Here is a 20,596-nt window from a genome sequence, read left to right on the forward strand (position 1 = left end):
ATCTATCTATCTATCTATCTCCCTCATATCTATCTTTCTGCTATCTACCATCTGTCTCATATCTATGTATTATCTATCTATCTATCTATCTATCTATCTATCTATCTATCTATCTATCTATCTCCTATCTATCTCATATCTATCTATCTATCTATCTATCTCATATCTATCTATCTATCTATCTATCTATCTCATATCTATCTATCTATCTATCTATCTATCTATCTCATATCTATCTATCTATCTATCTATCTATCTATCTATCTATCTTTCTATCTATCTCCCTCATATCTATCTATCTGCTATCTACCATCTGTCTCATATCTATGTATTATCTATCTATCTATCTATCTATCTATCTATCTATCTATCTATCTATCTATCTATCTATCTCCTATCTATCTCATATCTATCTATCTATCTATCTATCTATCTATCTATCTATCTCATATCTATCTATCTATCTATCTCATATCTATCTATCTATCTATCTCATATCTATCTATCTATCTATCTCATATCTATCTATCTATCTATCTATCTATCTATCTATCTTTCTATCTATCTCCCTCATATCTATCTATCTGCTATCTACCATCTGTCTCATATCTATGTATTATCTATCTATCTATCTATCTATCTATCTCCTATCTATCTCCTATCTATCTATCTATCTATCTATCTATCTATCTCATATCTATCTATCTATCTATCTATCTCATATCTATCTATCTATCTATCTATCTCATATCTATCTATCTATCTCATATCTATCTATCTATCTATCTATCTATCTTTCTATCTATCTCCCTCATATCTATCTATCTGCTATCTACCATCTGTCTCATATCTATGTATTATTTATCTATCTATCTATCTATCTATCTACCATCTATCTCATATCTATGTATTATTTATCTATCTATCTCATATCTATCTATCTATCTATCTCCCTCATATCTATCTATCTGCTATCTACCATCTGTCTCATATCTATGTATTATCTATCTATCTATCTATCTATCTATCTATCTATCTATCTATCTATCTATCTCCTATCTATCTCATATCTATCTATCTATCTATCTATCTATCTATCTATCTATCTATCTATCTCATATCTATCTATCTATCTATCTATCTATCTCATATCTATCTATCTATCTATCTATCTCATATCTATCTATCTATCTATCTATCTATCTATCTATCTATCTTTCTATCTATCTCCCTCATATCTATCTATCTGCTATCTACCATCTGTCTCATATCTATGTATTATCTATCTATCTATCTATCTATCTATCTATCTATCTATCTATCTATCTCCTATCTATCTCATATCTATCTATCTATCTCATATCTATCTATCTATCTATCTATCTATCTCATATCTATCTATCTATCTATCTATCTATCTCATATCTATCTATCTATCTATCTATCTCATATCTATCTATCTATCTATCTTTCTATCTATCTCCCTCATATCTATCTATCTGCTATCTACCATCTGTCTCATATCTATGTATTATTTATCTATCTATCTATCTATCTATCTATCTATCTACCATCTATCTCATATCTATGTATTATTTATCTATCTATCTCATATCTATCTATCTATCTATCTATCTATCTATCTATCTATCTATCTCATATCTATCTATCTATCTATCTATCTATCTATCTATCTCATATCTATCTATCTATCTATCTATCTATCTATCTCATATCTATCTATCTATCTATCTATCTATCTATCTCATATCTATCTATCTATCTTTCTATCTATCTCCCTCATATCTATCTATCTGCTATCTACCATCTGTCTCATATCTATGTATTATTTATCTATCTATCTATCTATCTATCTATCTACCATCTATCTCATATCTATGTATTATTTATTTATCTATCTATCTCATATCTATCTATCTATCTATCTCCCTCATATCTATCTATCTGCTATCTACCATCTATCTCATATCTATCTATCTATCTATCTATCTCCCTCATATCTATCTATCTGCTATCTACCATCTGTCTCATATCTATGTATTATTTATCTATCTATCTCATATCTATCTATCTATCTATCTCCCTCATATCTATCTATCTGCTATCTACTATCTATCTATCTATCTATCTATCTATCTATCTATCTATCTATCTATCTATCTATCTCCCTCATATCTATCTATCTGCTATCTACCATCTATCTCATATCTATCTATCTATCTATCTATCTCCCTCATATCTATCTATCTGCTATCTACCATCTATCTCATATCTATCTATCTATCTATCTATCTATCTATCTATCTATCTATCTATCTATCTATCTATCTATCTATCTATCTCCCTCATATCTATCTATCTGCTATCTACCATCTATCTCATATCTATCTATCTATCTATCTATCTCCCTCATATCTATCTATCTGCTATCTACCATCTATCTCATATCTATCTATCTATCTGTCTATCTATCTATCTATCTATCTATCTATCTATCTATCTATCTATATATCTATCTCCCTCATATCTATCTATCTGTCTATCTATCTATATATCTATCTCCCTCATATCTATCTATCTCCTATCTATCTATCTGCTATCTATCTATCTATCTATCTATCTATCTATCTCATATCTATCTCATATCTATCTCATATCTATCTATCTATCTATCTATCTCCTATCTATCTACCATCTATCTCATATCTATGTATTATTTATCTATCTATCTCCCTCATATCTATCTAATTTTCAATCCCATGTGCAGTGCAATGTCCTTTGGTGGTGAGCAGGGAAGGGTTAATAGGTAGCTGGCGGGCAGCATCGGGATGCATGAGGTCATGGGGAAAGCTGACACAGTGTGACGGATCCCCCCCTCTCCATCCTCCAATCACTGAGGGAAGGAAGTGAGGAGAAGCCTGGAGGAGAGGGGTGCGCTCCCCAGGGTCCGGCTGTTCTGGGTCACAATGTGTGATACCGGAGCCCCCACCGCATGACATCACCCGTTATTACACTCCACGAGCGAGCGCCATGAGCGAGCGCTACGGTTATGGTAGATTGTAAGCTCTGCGCCCCACAATGTTTCATCAATGTTTACACAGAAATTGTTATTTATATTTTATATTTATATTTTTTGTTAGAAAAGTGTGAAAAACCGAGTGTCCTGTACAACAATAAATATTCTGCTTGTATCTCATTGTCATCTCCACAATCATCAATCAGAAAATAGGGACCCGCCCCGCACCCCTGTATATAACACCCAGAGCTGCCCCCCGCACCCCTGTATACAACACGCAGAGCTGCCCCCGCACCCCTGTATACAACACGCAGAGCTGCCCCCGCACCCCTGTATATAACAGGCAGAGCTGCCCCCGCACCCCTGTATACAACACGCAGAGCTACCCCCGCACCCCTGTATACAACACGCAGAGCTGCCCCCGCACCCCTGTATACAACACGCAGAGCTGCCCCCGCACCCCTGTATATAACAGGCAGAGCTGCCCCCGCACCCCTGTATATAACACCCAGAGCTACCCCCGCACCCCTGTATACAACACCCAGAGCTGCCCCCGCACCCCTGTATACAACACCCAGAGCTGCCCCCGCACCCCTGTATACAACACCCAGAGCTGCCCCCGCACCCCTGTATATAACACCCACAGCTGCCCCCGCACCCCTGTATATAACACCCACAGCTGCCCCCGCACCCCTGTATATAACACCCACAGCTGCCCCCGCACCCCTGTATATAACACCCACAGCTGCCCCCGCACCCCTGTATATAACACCCACAGCTGCCCCCGCACCCCTGTATATAACACCCACAGCTGCCCCCGCACCCCTGTATATAACACCCACAGCTGCCCCCGCGCCCCTGTATATAACACCCACAGCTGCCCCCGCGCCCCTGTATATAACATGCAGAGCTGCCCCCGCGCCCCTGTATATAACACCCAGAGCTGCCCCCGCACCCCTGTATATAACACCCAGAGCTGCCATCGCACCCCTGTATATAACACCCACAGCTGCCCCCGCACCCCTGTATATAACACCCAGAGCTGCCCCTGCACCCCTGTATATAACACGCAGAGCTGCCCCCGCACCCCTGTATATAACACCCAGAGCTGCCCCCGCATCCCTGTATATAACACCCAGAGCTGCCCCCGCACCCCTGTATATAACACCCAGAGCTGCCCCCGCACCCCTGTATATAACACCCAGAGCTGCCCCCGCACCCCTGTATACAACACGCAGAGCTACCCCCGCACCCCTGTATATAACACGCAGAGCTGCCCCCGCACCCCTGTATACAACACGCAGAGCTGCCCCCGCACCCCTGTATATAACAGGCAGAGCTGCCCCCGCACCCCTGTATACAACACGCAGAGCTGCCCCCGCACCCCTGTATACAACACGCAGAGCTGCCCCCGCACCCCTGTATACAACAGGCAGAGCTGCCCCCGCACCCCTGTATATAACAGGCAGAGCTGCCCCCGCACCCCTGTATATAACAGGCAGAGCTGCCCCCGCACCCCTGTATACAACACGCAGAGCTGCCCCCGCACCCCTGTATATAACAGGCAGAGCTGCCCCCGCACCCCTGTATATAACAGGCAGAGCTGCCCCCGCACCCCTGTATACAACACGCAGAGCTGCCCCCGCACCCCTGTATATAACACCCAGAGCTGCCCCCGCACCCCTGTATACAACACGCAGAGCTGCTCCCGCACCCCTGTATACAACACCCAGAGCTGCCCCCACACCCCTGTATATAACACCCAGAGCTGCCCCCGCACCCCTGTATACAACATGCAGAGCTGCCCCCGCACCCCTGTATATAACAGGCAGAGCTGTCCCCGCACCCCTGTATACAACACCCAGAGCTGCCCCCACACCCCTGTATATAACACCCAGAGCTGCCCCCGCACCCCTGTATACAACACGCAGAGCTGCCCCCGCACCCCTGTATATAACAGGCAGAGCTGTCCCCGCACCCCAGTACTTCGTCGTCTCTCCCCACTTTCCCAGAACCATTTGTGACTATATTTTGGTGCTGAACTGGGTTTCCGGTTCCTGTCTGGTCAGATATCGGACTCTTCTCTATGAATCCCACCCTTTCATCACCACGGGGGAGGCCGCCCTGTGACCCCGTCCTGGACAAAACTCCTCTTATGTCCTAAATTGCTTGTGGCCTGGCGACTCCATGAGATCTGCCATTGTGTGGCCCTACAAGTACAGAAGGAGCTGTATCAGGACCGGACGGGGCCCTCTGGTCAATGTGACCGCAGCTCTGGAGGTGAATGGAGTAGAAGATTCAGCAGGAGAAGTAGTTTCCTCTAGTCACATCCCAGTCTGCCGCTCCCGGTCCTGGTGGAATGTGCCGGGTTTGTGGGTCCCTCTGGTGTTATTGTGGGGGTCAGTCACTGCTGTCTTCCTGTTGCAGTGTCCTGAGGCCTCCCTTGATGCTGTGAGTACAGTGCCCCCTGCAGGAAGCCCCGATATGAGGGCAGGAAGGACCTGCAGCGATCACACCAACACTGAACAGATGATCTGGGAGATCAAGCAGGTACGAGGTGTCCGAAGACCCCGGGGGCGTCACATTGAATACGGACTTTCTCTTTTCACTTTGGACATTGCCCCATTGTTATTCACCCAGTGACACTTCACACAGGTCCTCTGTTAGGTCATGGGGGGGGGGGGGGGTCTGGTCTCTGGTGCAGCAGGGGTTAATTCTCATGACCTCCGCGTCCTCGTTAGAATATAATAGTTGAGTGTCAGCCTTTGGGGCAGGAATTGGCTCCGCCTCTGACCAGTCTGGTCCGGAGCAGTCCTCCCCAGTGCTTGTGATGTTTCTATGAAGCTGACAGGGGCCACGGTCTGGAGGACCCCTGTGTGTTCTGGGACAGGGCCCCCCAAGCATAAGTATCAGATCCCAGCCACCCTGTGTCAGTGAAAGAGGAGGTAGGATGATACTGTGTGTCAGTAAGAAGGAAGGGGGGATACTGTGTGTCAGTAAGAAGGAAGGGGGATACTGTGTGTCAGTAAGAAGGGAGGGGGATACTGTGTGTCAGTAAGAAGGGAGGGGGGATACTGTGTGTCAGTAAGAAGGAAGGGGGGATACTGTGTGTCAGTAAGAAGGGAGGGGGGGATACTGTGTGTCAGTAAGAAGGGAGGGGGATACTGTGTGTCAGTAAGAAGGGAGGGGGGATACTGTGTGTCAGTAAGAAGGGAGGGGGGGATACTGTGTGTCAGTGAAAGAGGAGGTAGGATGATACTGTGTGTCAGTAAGAAGGAAGGGGGGATACTGTGTGTCAGTAAGAAGGGAGGGGGGGATACTGTGTGTCAGTAAGAAGGAAGGGGGGATACTGTGTGTCAGTAAGAAGGGAAGGGGGATACTGTGTGTCAGTAAGAAGGGAGGGGGGATACTGTGTGTCAGTAAGAAGGGAGGGGGATACTGTGTGTCAGTAAGAAGGGAGGGGGGGATACTGTGTGTCAGTAAGAAGGAAGGGGGGATACTGTGTGTCAGTAAGAAGGGAGGGGGGGATACTGTGTGTCAGTAAGAAGCGAGGGGGGATACTGTGTGTCAGTAAGAAGGGAGGGAGGATACTGTGTGTCAGTAAGAAGGGAGGGGGGAAACTGTGTGTCAGTAAGAAGGGAGGGGGGATACTGTGTGTCAGTAAGAAGGGAGGGGGATACTGTGTGTCAGAAGGGAGGGGGGATACTGTGTGTCAGTAAGAAGGGAGGGGGATACTGTGTGTCAGTAAGAAGGGAGGGGGGATACTGTGTGTCAGTAAGAAGGGAGGGAGGATACTGTGTGTCAGTAAGAAGGGAGGGGGGAAACTGTGTCAGTAAGAAGGGAGGGGGGATACTGTGTGTCAGTAAGAAGGGAGGGGGGATACTGTGTGTCAGTAAGAAGGGAGGGGTGATACTGTGTGTCAGTAAGAAGGGAGGGGGGATACTGTGTGTCAGTAAGAAGCGAGGGGGGATACTGTGTGTCAGTAAGAAGGGAGGGGGGATACTGTGTGTCAGTAAGAAGGGAGGGGGGATACTGTGTGTCAGTAAGAAGGGAGGGGGGATACTGTGTGTCAGTAAGAAGGGAGGGGGGATACTGTGTGTCAGAAGGGAGGGGGGATACTGTGTGTCAGTAAGAAGGGAGGGGGATACTGTGTGTCAGTAAGAAGGGAGGGGGGATACTGTGTGTCAGTAAGAAGGGAGGGGGGATACTGTGTGTCAGTAAGAAGGGAGGGGGATACTGTGTGTCAGTAAGAAGGGAGGGGGGATACTGTGTGTCAGTAAGAAGCGAGGGGGGATACTGTGTGTCAGTAAGAAGGGAGGGGGGATACTGTGTGTCAGTAAGAAGGGAGGGGGGATACTGTGTGTCAGAAGGGAGGGGGGATACTGTGTGTCAGTAAGAAGGGAGGGGGGGATACTGTGTGTCAGTAAGAAGCGAGGGGGGATACTGTGTGTCAGTAAGAAGGGAGGGGGGATACTGTGTGTCAGTAAGAAGCGAGGGGGGATACTGTGTGTCAGTAAGAAGGGAGGGGGGATACTGTGTGTAAGTAAGAAGGGAGGGGGGATACTGTGTGTCAGTAAGAAGGGAGGGGGGATACTGTGTGTCAGTAAGAAGGGAGGGGGATACTGTGTGTCAGTAAGAAGGGAGGGGGGATACTGTGTGTCAGTAAGAAGGGAGGGGGGATACTGTGTGTCAGTAAGAAGGGAGGGGGGATACTGTGTGTCAGTAAGAAGGGAGGGGGGATACTGTGTGTCAGTAAGAAGGGAGGGGGGATACTGTGTGTCAGTAAGAAGGGAGGGGGGATACTGTGTGTCAGTATGAAGGGAGGGGGATACTGTGTGTCAGTAAGAAGAGAGGGGTGATACTGTGTGTCAGTAAGAGGGGAGGGGGATACTGTGTGTCAGTATGAAGGGAGGGGGATACTGTGTGTCAGTAAGAAGGGAGGGGGATACTGTGTGTCAGTAAGAAGGGAGGGGGATACTGTGTGTCAGTAAGAAGGGAGGGGGGATACTGTGTGTCAGTAAGAAGGGAGGGGGATACTGTGTGTCAGTAAGAAGGGATGGGGGGATACTGTGTGTCAGTAAGACGGGAGGGGGGATACTGTGTGTCAGTAAGAAGGGAGGGGGATACTGTGTGTCAGTAAGAAGGGAGGGGGGAAACTGTGTGTCAGTAAGAAGGGAGGGGGGATACTGTGTGTCAGTAAGAAGGGAGGGGGGATACTGTGTGTCAGTAAGAAGGGAGGGGGGATACTGTGTGTCAGTAAGAAGGGAGGGGGGATACTGTGTGTCAGTAAGAGGGGAGGGGGGATACTGTGTGTCAGTAAGAAGGGAGGGGGGATACTGTGTGTCAGTAAGAAGGGAGGGGGATACTGTGTGTCAGTAAGAAGGGAGGGGGGAAACTGTGTGTCAGTAAGAAGGGAGGGGGGATACTGTGTGTCAGTAAGAAGGGAGGGGGGATACTGTGTGTCAGTAAGAAGGGAGGGGGGATACTGTGTGTCAGTAAGAGGGGAGGGGGGATACTGTGTGTCAGTAAGAAGGGAGGGGGGATACTGTGTGTCAGTAAGAAGGGAGGGGGGATACTGTGTGTCAGTAAGAAGGGAGGGGGGATACTGTGTGTCAGAAGGGAGGGGGGATACTGTGTGTCAGTAAGAAGGGAGGGGGGATACTGTGTGTCAGTAAGAGGGGAGGGGGGATACTGTGTGTCAGTAAGAAGGGAGGGGGATACTGTGTGTCAGTAAGAAGATAGGGGGGATACTGTGTGTCAGTAAGAAGGGAGGGGGGATACTGTGTGTCAGTAAGAAGGGAGGGGGGATACTGTGTGTCAGTAGGAAGGGAGGGGGGATACTGTGTGTCAGTAAGAAGGGAGGGGGGATACTGTGTGTCAGTAAGAAGGGAGGGGGGATACTGTGTGTCAGTAAGAAGGGAGGGGGGATACTGTGTGTCAGTAAGAAGGGAGGGGGGATACTGTGTGTCAGTAAGAAGGGAGGGTGGATACTGTGTGTCAGTAAGAAGGGAGGGGGGATACTGTGTGTCAGTAAGAAGGGAGGGGGGATACTGTGTGTCAGTAAGAAGGGAGGGGGATACTGTGTGTCAGTAAGAAGGGAGGGGGATACTGTGTGTCAGTAAGAAGGGAGGGGGGATACTGTGTGTCAGTAAGAAGGGAGGGGGGATACTGTGTGTCAGAAGGGAGGGGGGATACTGTGTGTCAGTAAGAAGGGAGGGGGGATACTGTGTGTCAGAAGGGAGGGGGGATACTGTGTGTCAGAAGGGAGGGGGGATACTGTGTGTCAGTAAGAAGGGAGGGGGGATACTGTGTGTCAGTAAGAAGTATCAGTCAGTCTCCTGTATATTTGGGGGGTCTCTGTGCCTTTATAGAGCTGCCATTTTCTCCCTCATACTTTATTATCTGCAGGCGGAGAGCTGGGTGCAATATAAACTGCAGGCGCTGACAGATGGGGGCGCCGCCTGCCCCCCAACCACAATCCAGAGAGACATCCAGGGCTTCGAGAGCACAGTCATGAATCTGATCCAGGTGTGTGCACCCCCCAGTGTATTATACCCGCCCCCTCTCTGGTGTATTATACCCGCCCCCTCCCCGGTGTATTATACCTGCCCCCTCCCCGGTGTATTATACCCGCCCCCTCCCCGGTGTATTATACCTGCCCCCTCCCCGGTGTATTATACCCGCCCCCTCTCCGGTGTATTATACCCGCCCCCTCTCCGGTGTATTATACCCGCCCCCTCTCCGGTGTATTATACCCGCCCCCCCCTCTCCGGTGTATTATACCCGCCCCCTCTCCGGTGTATTATACCCGCCCCCTCCCCGGTGTATTATACCCGCCCCCTCTCCGGTGTATTATACCCTCCCCCTCTCCTGTGTATTATACCCGCCCCCTCTCCGGTGTATTATACCCGCCCCCTCTCCGGTGTATTATACCCTCCCCCTCCCCGGTGTATTATACCCGCCCCCTCTCCGGTGTATTATACCCGCCCCCTCCCCGGTGTATTATACCCGCCCCCTCCCCGGTGTATTATACCCGCCCCCTCCCCGGTGTATTATACCCGCCCCCTCCCCGGTGTATTATACCCGCCCCCTCCCCGGTGTATTATACCCGCCCCCTCTCCGGTGTATTATACCCGCCCCCTCTCCGGTGTATTATACCCGCCCCCTCTCCGGTGTATTATACCCGCCCCCTCTCCGGTGTATTATACCCGCCCCCTCTCCGGTGTATTATACCCGCCCCCTCTCCGGTGTATTATACCCGCCCCCTCTCCTGTGTATTATACCCGCCCCCTCTCCGGTGTATTATACCTGCCCCCTCTCCGGTGTATTATACCCGCCCCCTCTCCGGTGTATTATACCCGCCCCCTCCCCGGTGTATTATACCCGCCCCCTCTCCAGTGTATTATACCCGCCCCCTCTCCGGTGTATTATACCCGCCCCCTCCCCGGTGTATTATACCCGCCCCCTCTCCGGTGTATTATACCCGCCCCCCTCTCCGGTGTATTATACCCGCCCCCCTCTCCGGTGTATTATACCCTCCCCCTCTCCGGTGTATTATACCCGCCCCCTCTCCGGTGTATTATACCCTCCCCCTCTCCAGTATATCATATTTGTACCCACATATTACATTGCCCATCACTCTCATTATCTTCCTGTAGATGGTGGACCAGTCCTGCAGGACTCGGGCCCCCGGCACCAGCGCCGTCCGCTCCCAGCTCCAGGCTCTAAGGGACCAATGGCAGCTGCTGACACACATGGCCACCCATCAGAAGTGCCCAGGGGGTGGAGCAACGACTCTGGAGTTTAATAAGAAGGCGGATGAGCTGGAGATGTGGATGAGGGAGAAGGTGAGATCACATGACCTGAATATGGGGGTCAGTGGTGCCCCCCGATATGTGTATGACCCCAGTATTTATCCCTCACTATCTGCACAGGAGGAGATCCCCCCACTCCATGTCCTCCTGGACCAGAACCTGGACAAAGTGCATATAACCCGCAAAATCCTGGACCTGAAGCAGGTGAGGAGCCCCTCAATGTACTGCACCCCGGACCCCACACTCATTAGGTGTCCCCCGACATCAGTCATCCTCAGCCTCAGTAGTCTCTGGGGTCAGGGCCTCATTACCACGGAAGCTCCTCAAGGTCCTAACAGCAGCAATACTTACAAATGAGTAGTCACAAAGGTCAGTGGTCTCTCAGGTAGGTTATTGATTGGGGTCCCCAGCTTAGTGATCCATGAGGTCAGGGGTCCCCAGGTTAGTGATCTGTGAGTTCAGGGGTCGCCAAGTCAGTGATCTGTGCGGTCAGGGGTCGCCAGGTTAGTGATCTGTGCGGTCAGGGGTCGCCAGGTTAGTGATCCTTGAGGTCAGGGGTCGCCAGGTCAGTGATCTGTGAGTTCAGGGGTCGCCAGGTTAGTGATCTGTGCGGTCAGGGGTCGCCAGGTTAGTGATCCTTGAGGTCAGGGGTCGCCAGGTCAGTGATCTGTGAGTTCAGGGGTCGCCAGGTTAGTGATCTGTGCGGTCAGGGGTTGCCAGGTTAGTGATCCGTGAGGTCAGCGGTCTCCAGGTTAGTGATCCGTGAGGTCAGGGGTCGCCGGGCTAGTGATCTGTGAGGTCAGGGGTCGCCAGGTTAGTGATCTGTGAGGTCAGGGGTCGCAAGGTTAGTGATCCGTGAGTTCAGGGGTCGCCGTGCTAGTGATCAGTGAGGCCAGGGGTTGCCAGGTTAGTGACCTGTGAGTTCAGGGGTCGCCAGGTTAGTGACCTGTGAGTTCAGGGGTCGCCAGGTTAGTGATCTGTGAGTTCAGGGGTCCCCAGGTTAGTGATCTGTGAGTTCAGGGGTCCCCAGGTTAGTGATCTGTGAGGTCAGGGGTCGCCAGGTTAGTGATCAGTGAGGTCGTCGATCCATCAGACTGAAGTAATCTGCAGATAAGACTGGTGAGCAGCCAGTGCCCCCTCTATACCTCTCAGTGACTGATGAGCGGGGCTCCCCTTTATAGGGTCAGTCACATATCACTAGCAGTAGGCGCCGCTGATCTGTGACTTCTCTCCCAGGAGCAGATCCATTACTGCAATCTGCAGGAGATCATTAACAGTCTGGCCCAGAAGCTGGAGAAACACGGGGGTCCAGAGAGCAGAGCGGCATCCACCCGCCGCAAGCACCTCAACCGCATGTAAGTGCACCCCAAATCCCCCCTGTATCCCGAGATCTATGTATGACCACCCCTACAGCTGGGGGCCTCCTATGGACCCTGATGTCTCTTGTCTGTCCCTGCAGGTGGCTGCGGCTCCAGACCCCACTACATGAACATCAGCAGGGGCTGCAGCTGGCGCTGGAGGGGGCCGCACTCTGGCATCAGGCAGACTCCATCCTGAAAGCCATGGAGGAGAAGGTACTGCCAGCTGTGCCCTGTCTGAGGGGGGATGCAGCCTACACTGTATACTGGGGGGGGGGGGGTACTGGGGGGTGCGACGTATCTGAGGGGGGGGGGCAGCCGGGGCCTAGAATACCGGAGTGGCTGGTGGTTGCGGTCTAGGGTGCGCTGATGTCACAGTGCTGGTATGGGGACCGGAGGGCTGTCCTAAAGCCTGGCAGCTCTCCAGCAGGTGGTGTGTGCAAGAAATATGGAGGGAGAGGCTGGGTAAGTCCTTGGGCAATGGATGGTGACAGCCGTATCCAGGGATCAGACGGAGGCAACTTTGTTCAAAACAACTCACGGTTCTTTATTAGAACAACTGCAGACAACGGGCCAAACAATCTTGTAACAGATGCCGGATTACTGGAGATTCCGGATTACTGGAGTGGTCATGGAGAGTGATCCTCAGGAATAGATGCACCAGCCTGGTGGTATGTGCAGGCTGGGAGGCAGCTGTGTCCAATCCTGGAAGCTGCAGCTTGTGTCCTGGGTGTAGCTTTTTATTACCCTGGTTAGGTGGTGGCTCACTCTCCAATCACACTCCAGTGTACATGGTGCAATACAATTGGTAGACAAATCACATAACTTCCAATACCAATTATCCAGGAAATGTGTGGAAAGCAAGGACTGCTATGAACACCAACTATATGTACCTATATACAGGCCTTGTACAACAAAATACACAAAATATATGCATGAATACCATAACATGGAAAACACAGAATTTTATTGAACAAAATAATAATACACATATGATCACTGCAATAAAAACAACCCATAAAATCAATCCCTGGTGGACTGAAAGTACACCGCCAACCCTGTACAATCACAGTCAGTCAATACATTACAAGTGTAAACATAAGGTTTCAATGTAACACACAAGTCAGTCAATATAATATATTACAAGTGTAAACGAGAGGTTATAACATAAACCTAATCTAAATAACATGGAACCTGGTAGGAGGTCATATAAACCAAACAAGACAAAATAAAGTGCATCGTGCAAAATAGTTATATATACACCAACCAGGCTGCATATTGAACAGGAGATGTGGCGCTGTACCAGACAACCCCGACGCGCGTTTCGCCGTCGCTTCCTCAGGGGGTAAACCTGGTTGGTGTATATATAGCTATTTTGCACGATGCACTTTATTTTGTCTTGTTTGGTTTATATGACCTCCTACTGGGTTCCATGTTATTTAGATTAGGTTTATGTTATAACTAGAGATGAGCGAGCAATAAAATGCTCAGGTGCTCGTTACTCGAGCCGAACATTTCCTGATGCTCGAGTGCTCGTTTCGAGTAACGAGCCCCATTGAAATCAATGGGAGACCCGAGCATTTTTCAGTAAAATTACAAACTGAACGAGCACATTGAAAGAACACAGTGCAGAACACATTGCAGATGTTCAGGAACATTGAACGAGTATACTCGCTCACCACTAGTTATAACCTCTCGTTTACACTTGTAATATATTATATTGACTGACTTGTGTGTTACATTGAAACCTTATGTTTACACTTGTAATGTAATGACTGACTGTGATTGTACAGGGTTGGCGGTGTACTTCTAGTCCACCAGGGATTGATTTTATGGGTTGTTTTTATTGCAGTGATCATATGTGTATTATTATTTTGTTCAATAAAATTCTGTGTTTTCCATATTATGGTATTCATGCATATATTTTGTGTACTTTGTTGTACATGGCCTGTATATAGGTACAAATAAATCACATAACTTAACCCTTGCCTGGACAGCCTGTATCTACAGCTGCTGATGCCTAATAATGACTGCATGATCCCTAAGGGGAGTTGCGCAGGATCACCTGCTGGAGAGACGCAGATTAAGGACCTCATTCGCAAACACTCCTCTGCCCATGCATTGGCAGGGGTGTTGCACATGTAAGAGGGCGGGGTGCAGCGTGTTTGAGGGCGGGGTGCAGCGTGTATGAGGGCGGGGTGCAGCGTGTATGAGGGCGTGCAGCGTGTCTGAGGGCGGGGTGCAGCAGGGTGCAGCGTGTATGAGAGCGGGGTGCAGCGTGTATGAGGGCGGGGTGCAGCATGTATAAGAGCGGGGTGCATCGTGTATGAGGGGGTGCAGCATGTCTGAGGGCGGGGTGCAGCGTGTATGAGGGCGGGGTGCAGCGTGTATGAGGGCGGGGTGCAGCATGTATGAGGGCGGGGTGCAGCGTGTATGAGGGCGGGGTGCAGCGTGTATGAGGGCGGGGTGCAGCGTGTATGAGGGCGGGGTGCAGCATGTCTGAGGGCGGGGTGCAGCATGTCTGAGGGCGGGGTGCAGCGTGTCTGAGGGCGGGGTGCAGCGTGTATGAGGGCGGGGTGCAGCGTGTATGAGGGCGGGGTGCAGCGTGTATGAGGGCGGAGTGCAGCGTGTATGAGGGCGGGGTGCAGCGTGTATGAGGGCAGGGTGCAGCGTGTATGAGGGCGGGGTGCAGCGTGTATGAGGGCGGGTGCAGCGTGTATGAGGGCGGGTGCAGCGTGTATGAGGGCGGGGTGCAGCGTGTATGAGGGCGGAGTGCAGCGTGTATGAGGGCGGGGTGCAGCGTGTATGAGAGCAGGGTGCAGCGTGTATGAGGGCGGGGTGCAGCGTGTATGAGGGCGGGGTGTAGCGTGTATGAGGGCGGAGTGCAGCGTGTATGAGGGCGGAGTGCAGCGTGTATGAGGGCGGGGTGCAGCGTGTATGAGAGCAGGGTGCAGCGTGTATGAGGGCGGGGTGCAGCGTGTATGAGGGCGGGGTGCAGCGTGTATAAGAGCGGGGTGCAGCATGTATGAGAGGGTGCAGCATGTCTGAGGGCGGGGTGCAGCGTGTATGAGGGCGGGGTGCAGCATGTATGAGGGCGGGTGCAGCGTGTATGAGGGCGGGGTGCAGCGTGTATGAGGGCGGAGTGCAGCGTGTATGAGGGTGGGGTGCAGCGTGTATGAGGGTGGGGTGCAGCATGTATGAGGGCGGGGTGCAGCGTGTATAAGAGCGGGGTGCATCGTGTATGAGAGGGTGCAGCATGTCTGAGGGCGGGGTGCAGCGTGTATGAGGGCGGGGTGCAGCGTGTATGAGGGCGGGTGCAGCGTGTATGAGAGCAGGGTGCAGCGTGTATGAGGGCGGGTGCAGCGTGTATGAGAGCAGGGTGCAGCGTGTATGAGGGCGGGGTGCAGCATGTATGAGGGCGGGGTGCAGCGTGTATGAGAGCGGGGTGCAGCGTGTTTGAGGGTGGGGTGCAGCATGTTTGAGGGTGGGGTGCAGCGTGTTTGAGGGCGGGGTGCAGCGTGTTTGAGGGTGGGGGGCAGCGTGTTTGAGGGCGGGGGGCAGCGTGTTTGAGGGCGGGGTGCAGCGTGTATGAGGGCAGGGTGCAGCGTGTATGAGGGCAGGGTGCAGCGTGTATGAGGGCAGGGTGCAGCGTGTATGAGGGCAGGGTGCAGCATGTATGAGGGCAGGGTGCAGCGTGTATGAGGGCGGGGTGCAGCATGTATGAGGGCGGGGTGCAGCGTGTATGAGGGCGGGGTGCAGCGTGTATGAGGGCGGGGTGCAGCGTGTATGAGGGCGGGGTGCAGCGTGTATGAGGGCGGGGTGCAGCGTGTATGAGGGCGGGGTGCAGCGTGTATGAGAGCGGGGTGCAGCATGTTTGAGGGTGGGGTGCAGCATGTTTGAGGGTGGGGTGCAGCGTGTATGAGAGCGGGGTGCAGCATGTTTGAGGGCGGGGGGCAGCATGTATGAGGGCGGGGTGCAGCGTGTTTGAGGGCGGGGTGCAGCGTGTATGAGGGCGGGGTGCAGCGTGTATGAGGGCGGGGTGCAGCGTGTATGAGGGCGGGGTGCAGCATGTATGAGGGCGGGGTGCAGCGTGTATGAGGGCGGGGTGCAGCGTGTATGAGGGCGGGGTGCAGCATGTATGAGGGCGGGGTGCAGCGTGTATGAGGGCGGGGTGCAGCATGTAGGAGGGCGGGGTGCAGCGTGTATGAGGGCGGGGTGCAGCGTGTATGAGGGTGGGGTGCAGCGTGTTTGAGGGCCGGGTGCAGCGTGTATGAGGGCGGGGTGCACTGCACACTACATATTGGTAACTTGGGTTGGGGGTCACTACAGTCTCTCTTCCCCTCCTAGAGCGCCAGTGTCGGGGTGAGGAGCGGAGACGATGTCCGTGGGGATCAGGATCTGAGGGAGATCGCCGGTCAGATCATGGTAGGAGCAGCGCCTGGAGACCTGTGCCCGCTGGCGCCCCCTCTCTGTGGTCTCTCATACTGTCTCTCTCCTGCAGATGTTGGATGTCTCGGTCTCGCAGGTGTCTAATCTCCATCCCTTGTTGTCCTCCCGGGCGCAGCACAGGCAGCGGCAGGTGAAGGAGCGATGGGCACAGCTGCAGCACACACGCAGGTACAGCTACACCCCCCATAATGCATTGCTGCAACACACACTCAGGTACAGCTACACCCCCCATAATGCATTGCTGCAGCACACACGCAGGTACAGCTACACCCCCCATAATGCATTGCTGCAGCACACACTCAGGTACAGCTACACCCCCCCCCATAATGCATTGCTGCAGCACACACTCAGGTACAGCTACACCCCCCATAATGCATTGCTGCAGCACACACGCAGGTACAGCTACACCCCCATAATGCATTGCTGCAACACACACTCAGGTACAGCTACACCCCCCATAATGCATTGCTGCAGCACACACGCAGGTACAGCTACACCCCCCATAATGCATTGCTGCAGCACACACTCAGGTACAGCTACACCCCCCATAATGCATTGCTGCAGAACACACTCAGGTACAACTCCCCCCCCCCCATAATGCATAGCTGCAGCACACACTCAGGTACAACTACCCCCCCCCCATAATGCATTGCTGCAGCACACACTCAGGTACAGTTTCACCCCCCCCCCCATAATGCATTTCTGCAGCACACACTCAGGTACAGTTTCACCCCCCCATAATGCATTGCTGCAGCACACACTCAGGTACAGCTACACCCCCCCATAATGCATTGCTGCAGCACACACGCAGGTACAGCTACACCCCCCATAATGCATTGCTGCAGCACACACTCAGGTACAGCTACACCCCCCATAATGCATTGCTGCAGAACACACTCAGGTACAACTCCCCCCCCCCCCCAATAATGCATTGCTGCAGCACACACTCAGGTACAGTTTCACCCCCCCATAATGCATTGCTGCAGCACACACTCAGGTACAGTTTCACCCCCCCAATAATGCATTGCTGCAGCACACACTCAGGTACAGCTACACCCCCCATAATGCATTGCTGCAGCACACACGCAGGTACAGCTACACCCCCCATAATGCATTGCTGCAGCACACACTCAGGTACAAGTACCCCCCCCATAATGCATTGCTGCAGCACGCACTCAGGTACAGCTACACCCTCCATAATGCATTGCTACAGCACACACTCAGGTACAGCTACACCCCCCCAAAATGCAATGCTGCAGCCTGCACTAAGGTACAGCTACACCCCCCATAATGCATTTCTGCAGCACACACTCAAGTACAGCTACACCCCCATAATGCATTGCTGCAGCAAGCACTCAGGTACAGCTACACCCCCCAAAATGCATTGCTGCAGCCTGCACTAAGGTACAGCTACACCCCCCATAATGCATTGCTGCAGCAAGCACTAAGGTACAGCTACACCCCCCATAATGCATTTCTGCAGCACACACTCAAGTACAGCTACACCCCCATAATGCATTGCTGCAGCAAGCACTCAGGTACAGCTACACCCCCCAAAATGCATTGCTGCAGCCTGCACTAAGGTACAGCTACACCCCCCATAATGCATTGCTGCAGCAAGCACTAAGGTACAGCTACACCCCCCATAATGCATTGCTGCAGCACAAACTCAGGTACAGCTACACCCCCCATAATGCATTGCTGGAGATGTGGGCGCTACATACCGTTCATTGTCAGTGCCTTATATTAACCCTACATCCGCCAGCCTGCAGAAATAGAGCTTTAAATGTAATGGAGCATAATGTAATAAGCGGGTGATGAATGCAGCTCTGGATGTGACTGGAGAATAAGATACAATGTGCTCATCATACAGTGTATGGGCCAGACTTGTACACTGTAACAGCCCCGCAGCAGTGAGAGCAGGATGTGCGGACGCTTGCATTTTCCCACAATCTATAATTAGATAATTGTAATATCTCATCTCTCAGGACTGGGAAAGCCATAAGAAGCCCCCCGACTGGTGCTCCCCCCAGAGAAGACCCTCTGACCACTGAGGAGAAGAGCAGTGTGGGAAACCAAGTGCAAAGGCTCCTGGGACATGGTGACCCCGGGGCTCAGGTCAGTGGGTGGAGCCTGAGTGGACTTTACCCTTTTATAACAAGAGAATTCATTTTGCCAATTATTTTTAGGTGGAGAAGACGAATGGCACAGCTCAGCGACAGTCCAGGAGTCACGTCACCGGGGGGCGCCAGAGAGGGACTCCCAAGTGTGTAATATACCATATACTGACCCGCTGCCTTGTAGCCTGACCCCGCTGCCTTGTAGCTTGACCCCGCTGCCCTGTAGCCTGACCCCGCTGCCCTGTAGCCTGACCCCGCTGCCCTGTAGCCTGACCCCGCTGCCTTGTACCCTGACCCTGCTGCGCTGTAGCCTGACCCCGCTGCCCTGTAGCCTGACCCCGCTGCCCTGTAGCCTGACCCCGCTGCGCTGTAGCCTGACCCCGCTGCCTTGTACCCTGACCCTGCTGCGCTGTAGCCTGACCCCGCTGCCCTGTAGCCTGACCCCGCTGCCCTGTAGCCTGACCCCGCTGCTTTATAGCATGACCCCGCAGCCCTGTAGCCTGACCCCGCTGCCCTGTAGCCTGACCCCGCTGCCCTGTAGCCTGACCCCGCTGCCCTGTAGCCTGACCCCGCTGCTTTATAGCCTGACCCCGCTGCCCTGTAGCCTGACCCCGCTGCCCTGTAGCCTGACCCCGCTGCTTTATAGCCTGACCCCGCTGCCTTGTAGCCTGACCCCGCTGCCTTGTAGCCTGACCCCGCTGCCCTGTAGCCTGACCCCGCTGCCCTGTAGCCTGACCCCGCTGCCCTGTAGCCTGACCCCGCTGCCCTGTAGCCTGACCCCGCTGCCCTGTAGCCTGACCCCGCTGCCCTGTAGCCTGATCCCGTTGCCTTGTAGCCTGACCCCGTTGCCTTGTAGCCTGACCCCGTTGCCTTGTAGCCTGACCGCGCTGCCTTGTAGCCTGACCCCGTTGCCTTGTAGCCTGACCACGCTGCCTTGTAGCCTGACCACGCTGCCTTGTAGTCTGACCCCGTTGCCTTGTAGCCTGACCACGCTGCCTTGTAGCCTGACCACGCTGCCTTGTAGCTTGACCCCGCTGCCTGGTAGCCTGACCCCGCTGCCTGGTAGCCTGACCCCGCTGCCTTGTACCCTGGCCCCACTGCCCTGTAGCCTGACCCCGCTGCCCTGTAGCCTGACCCCGCTGCCCTGTAGCCTGACCCCGCTGCCCTGTAGCCTGACCCCGCTGCCCTGTAGCCTGACCCCGCTGCCCTGTAGCCTGACCCCGCTGCCTGGTAGCCTGACCCTGCCGCCCTGTAGCCTGACCCCGCTGCCCTGTAGCCTGACCCCGCTGCGCTGTAGCCTGACCCCGCTGCCTTGTAGCCTGACCCCGTTGCCTTGTAGCCTGACCCCATTGCCTTGTAGCCTGACCACGCTGCCTTGTAGCCTGACCCCGTTGCCTTGTAGCCTGACCCCGTTGCCTTGTAGCCTGACCCCGTTGCCTTGTAGCCTGACCCCGCTGCCCTGTACCCTGACCCCGCTGCCTTGTAGCCTGACCCCGCTGCCTTGTAGCCTGACCCCGTTGCCTTGTAGCCTGACCCCGCTGCCTTGTAGCCTGACCCCGCTGCCTTGTAGCCTGACCCCGCTGCCTTGTAGCCTGACCCCGCTGCCTTGTAGCCTGACCCCGTTGCCTTGTAGCCTGACCCCGTTGCCTTGTAGCCTGACCCCGTTGCCCTGTACCCTGACCCCGCTGCGCTGTAGCCTGACCCCGCTGCCTGGTAGCCTGACCCCGTTGCCTTGTAGCCTGACCCCGCTGCCCTGTAGCCTGACCCCGTTGCCCTGTAGCCTGACCCCGTTGCCCTGTAGCCTGACCCCGCTGCCCT

General features: G+C 52.7%; 1 protein-coding gene across 2 annotated transcripts in view; it reads left to right on the forward strand.

Moving 5' to 3' along the window:
- Positions 1 to 20,596, forward strand: part of LOC140120829 (uncharacterized) — a 56,669-nt gene that overhangs the window by 5,054 nt on the left and 31,019 nt on the right. For both annotated transcript variants that reach the window (XM_072139799.1, XM_072139800.1), the window contains 10 exons: positions 5,465 to 5,587; positions 9,446 to 9,565; positions 10,696 to 10,884; positions 10,972 to 11,055; positions 12,088 to 12,206; positions 12,311 to 12,425; positions 16,557 to 16,634; positions 16,711 to 16,826; positions 18,647 to 18,776; positions 18,848 to 18,924. In XM_072139799.1, coding sequence (XP_071995900.1) covers positions 5,465 to 5,587; positions 9,446 to 9,565; positions 10,696 to 10,884; positions 10,972 to 11,055; positions 12,088 to 12,206; positions 12,311 to 12,425; positions 16,557 to 16,634; positions 16,711 to 16,826; positions 18,647 to 18,776; positions 18,848 to 18,924 — 1,151 coding nt within the window. The remainder of the gene's footprint in view (positions 1 to 5,464; positions 5,588 to 9,445; positions 9,566 to 10,695; positions 10,885 to 10,971; positions 11,056 to 12,087; positions 12,207 to 12,310; positions 12,426 to 16,556; positions 16,635 to 16,710; positions 16,827 to 18,646; positions 18,777 to 18,847; positions 18,925 to 20,596) is intronic.

Source organism: Engystomops pustulosus, chromosome 3 (genome assembly GCF_040894005.1).
Source record: "Engystomops pustulosus chromosome 3, aEngPut4.maternal, whole genome shotgun sequence".
Classification (NCBI taxonomy): domain Eukaryota; kingdom Metazoa; phylum Chordata; class Amphibia; order Anura; family Leptodactylidae; genus Engystomops; species Engystomops pustulosus.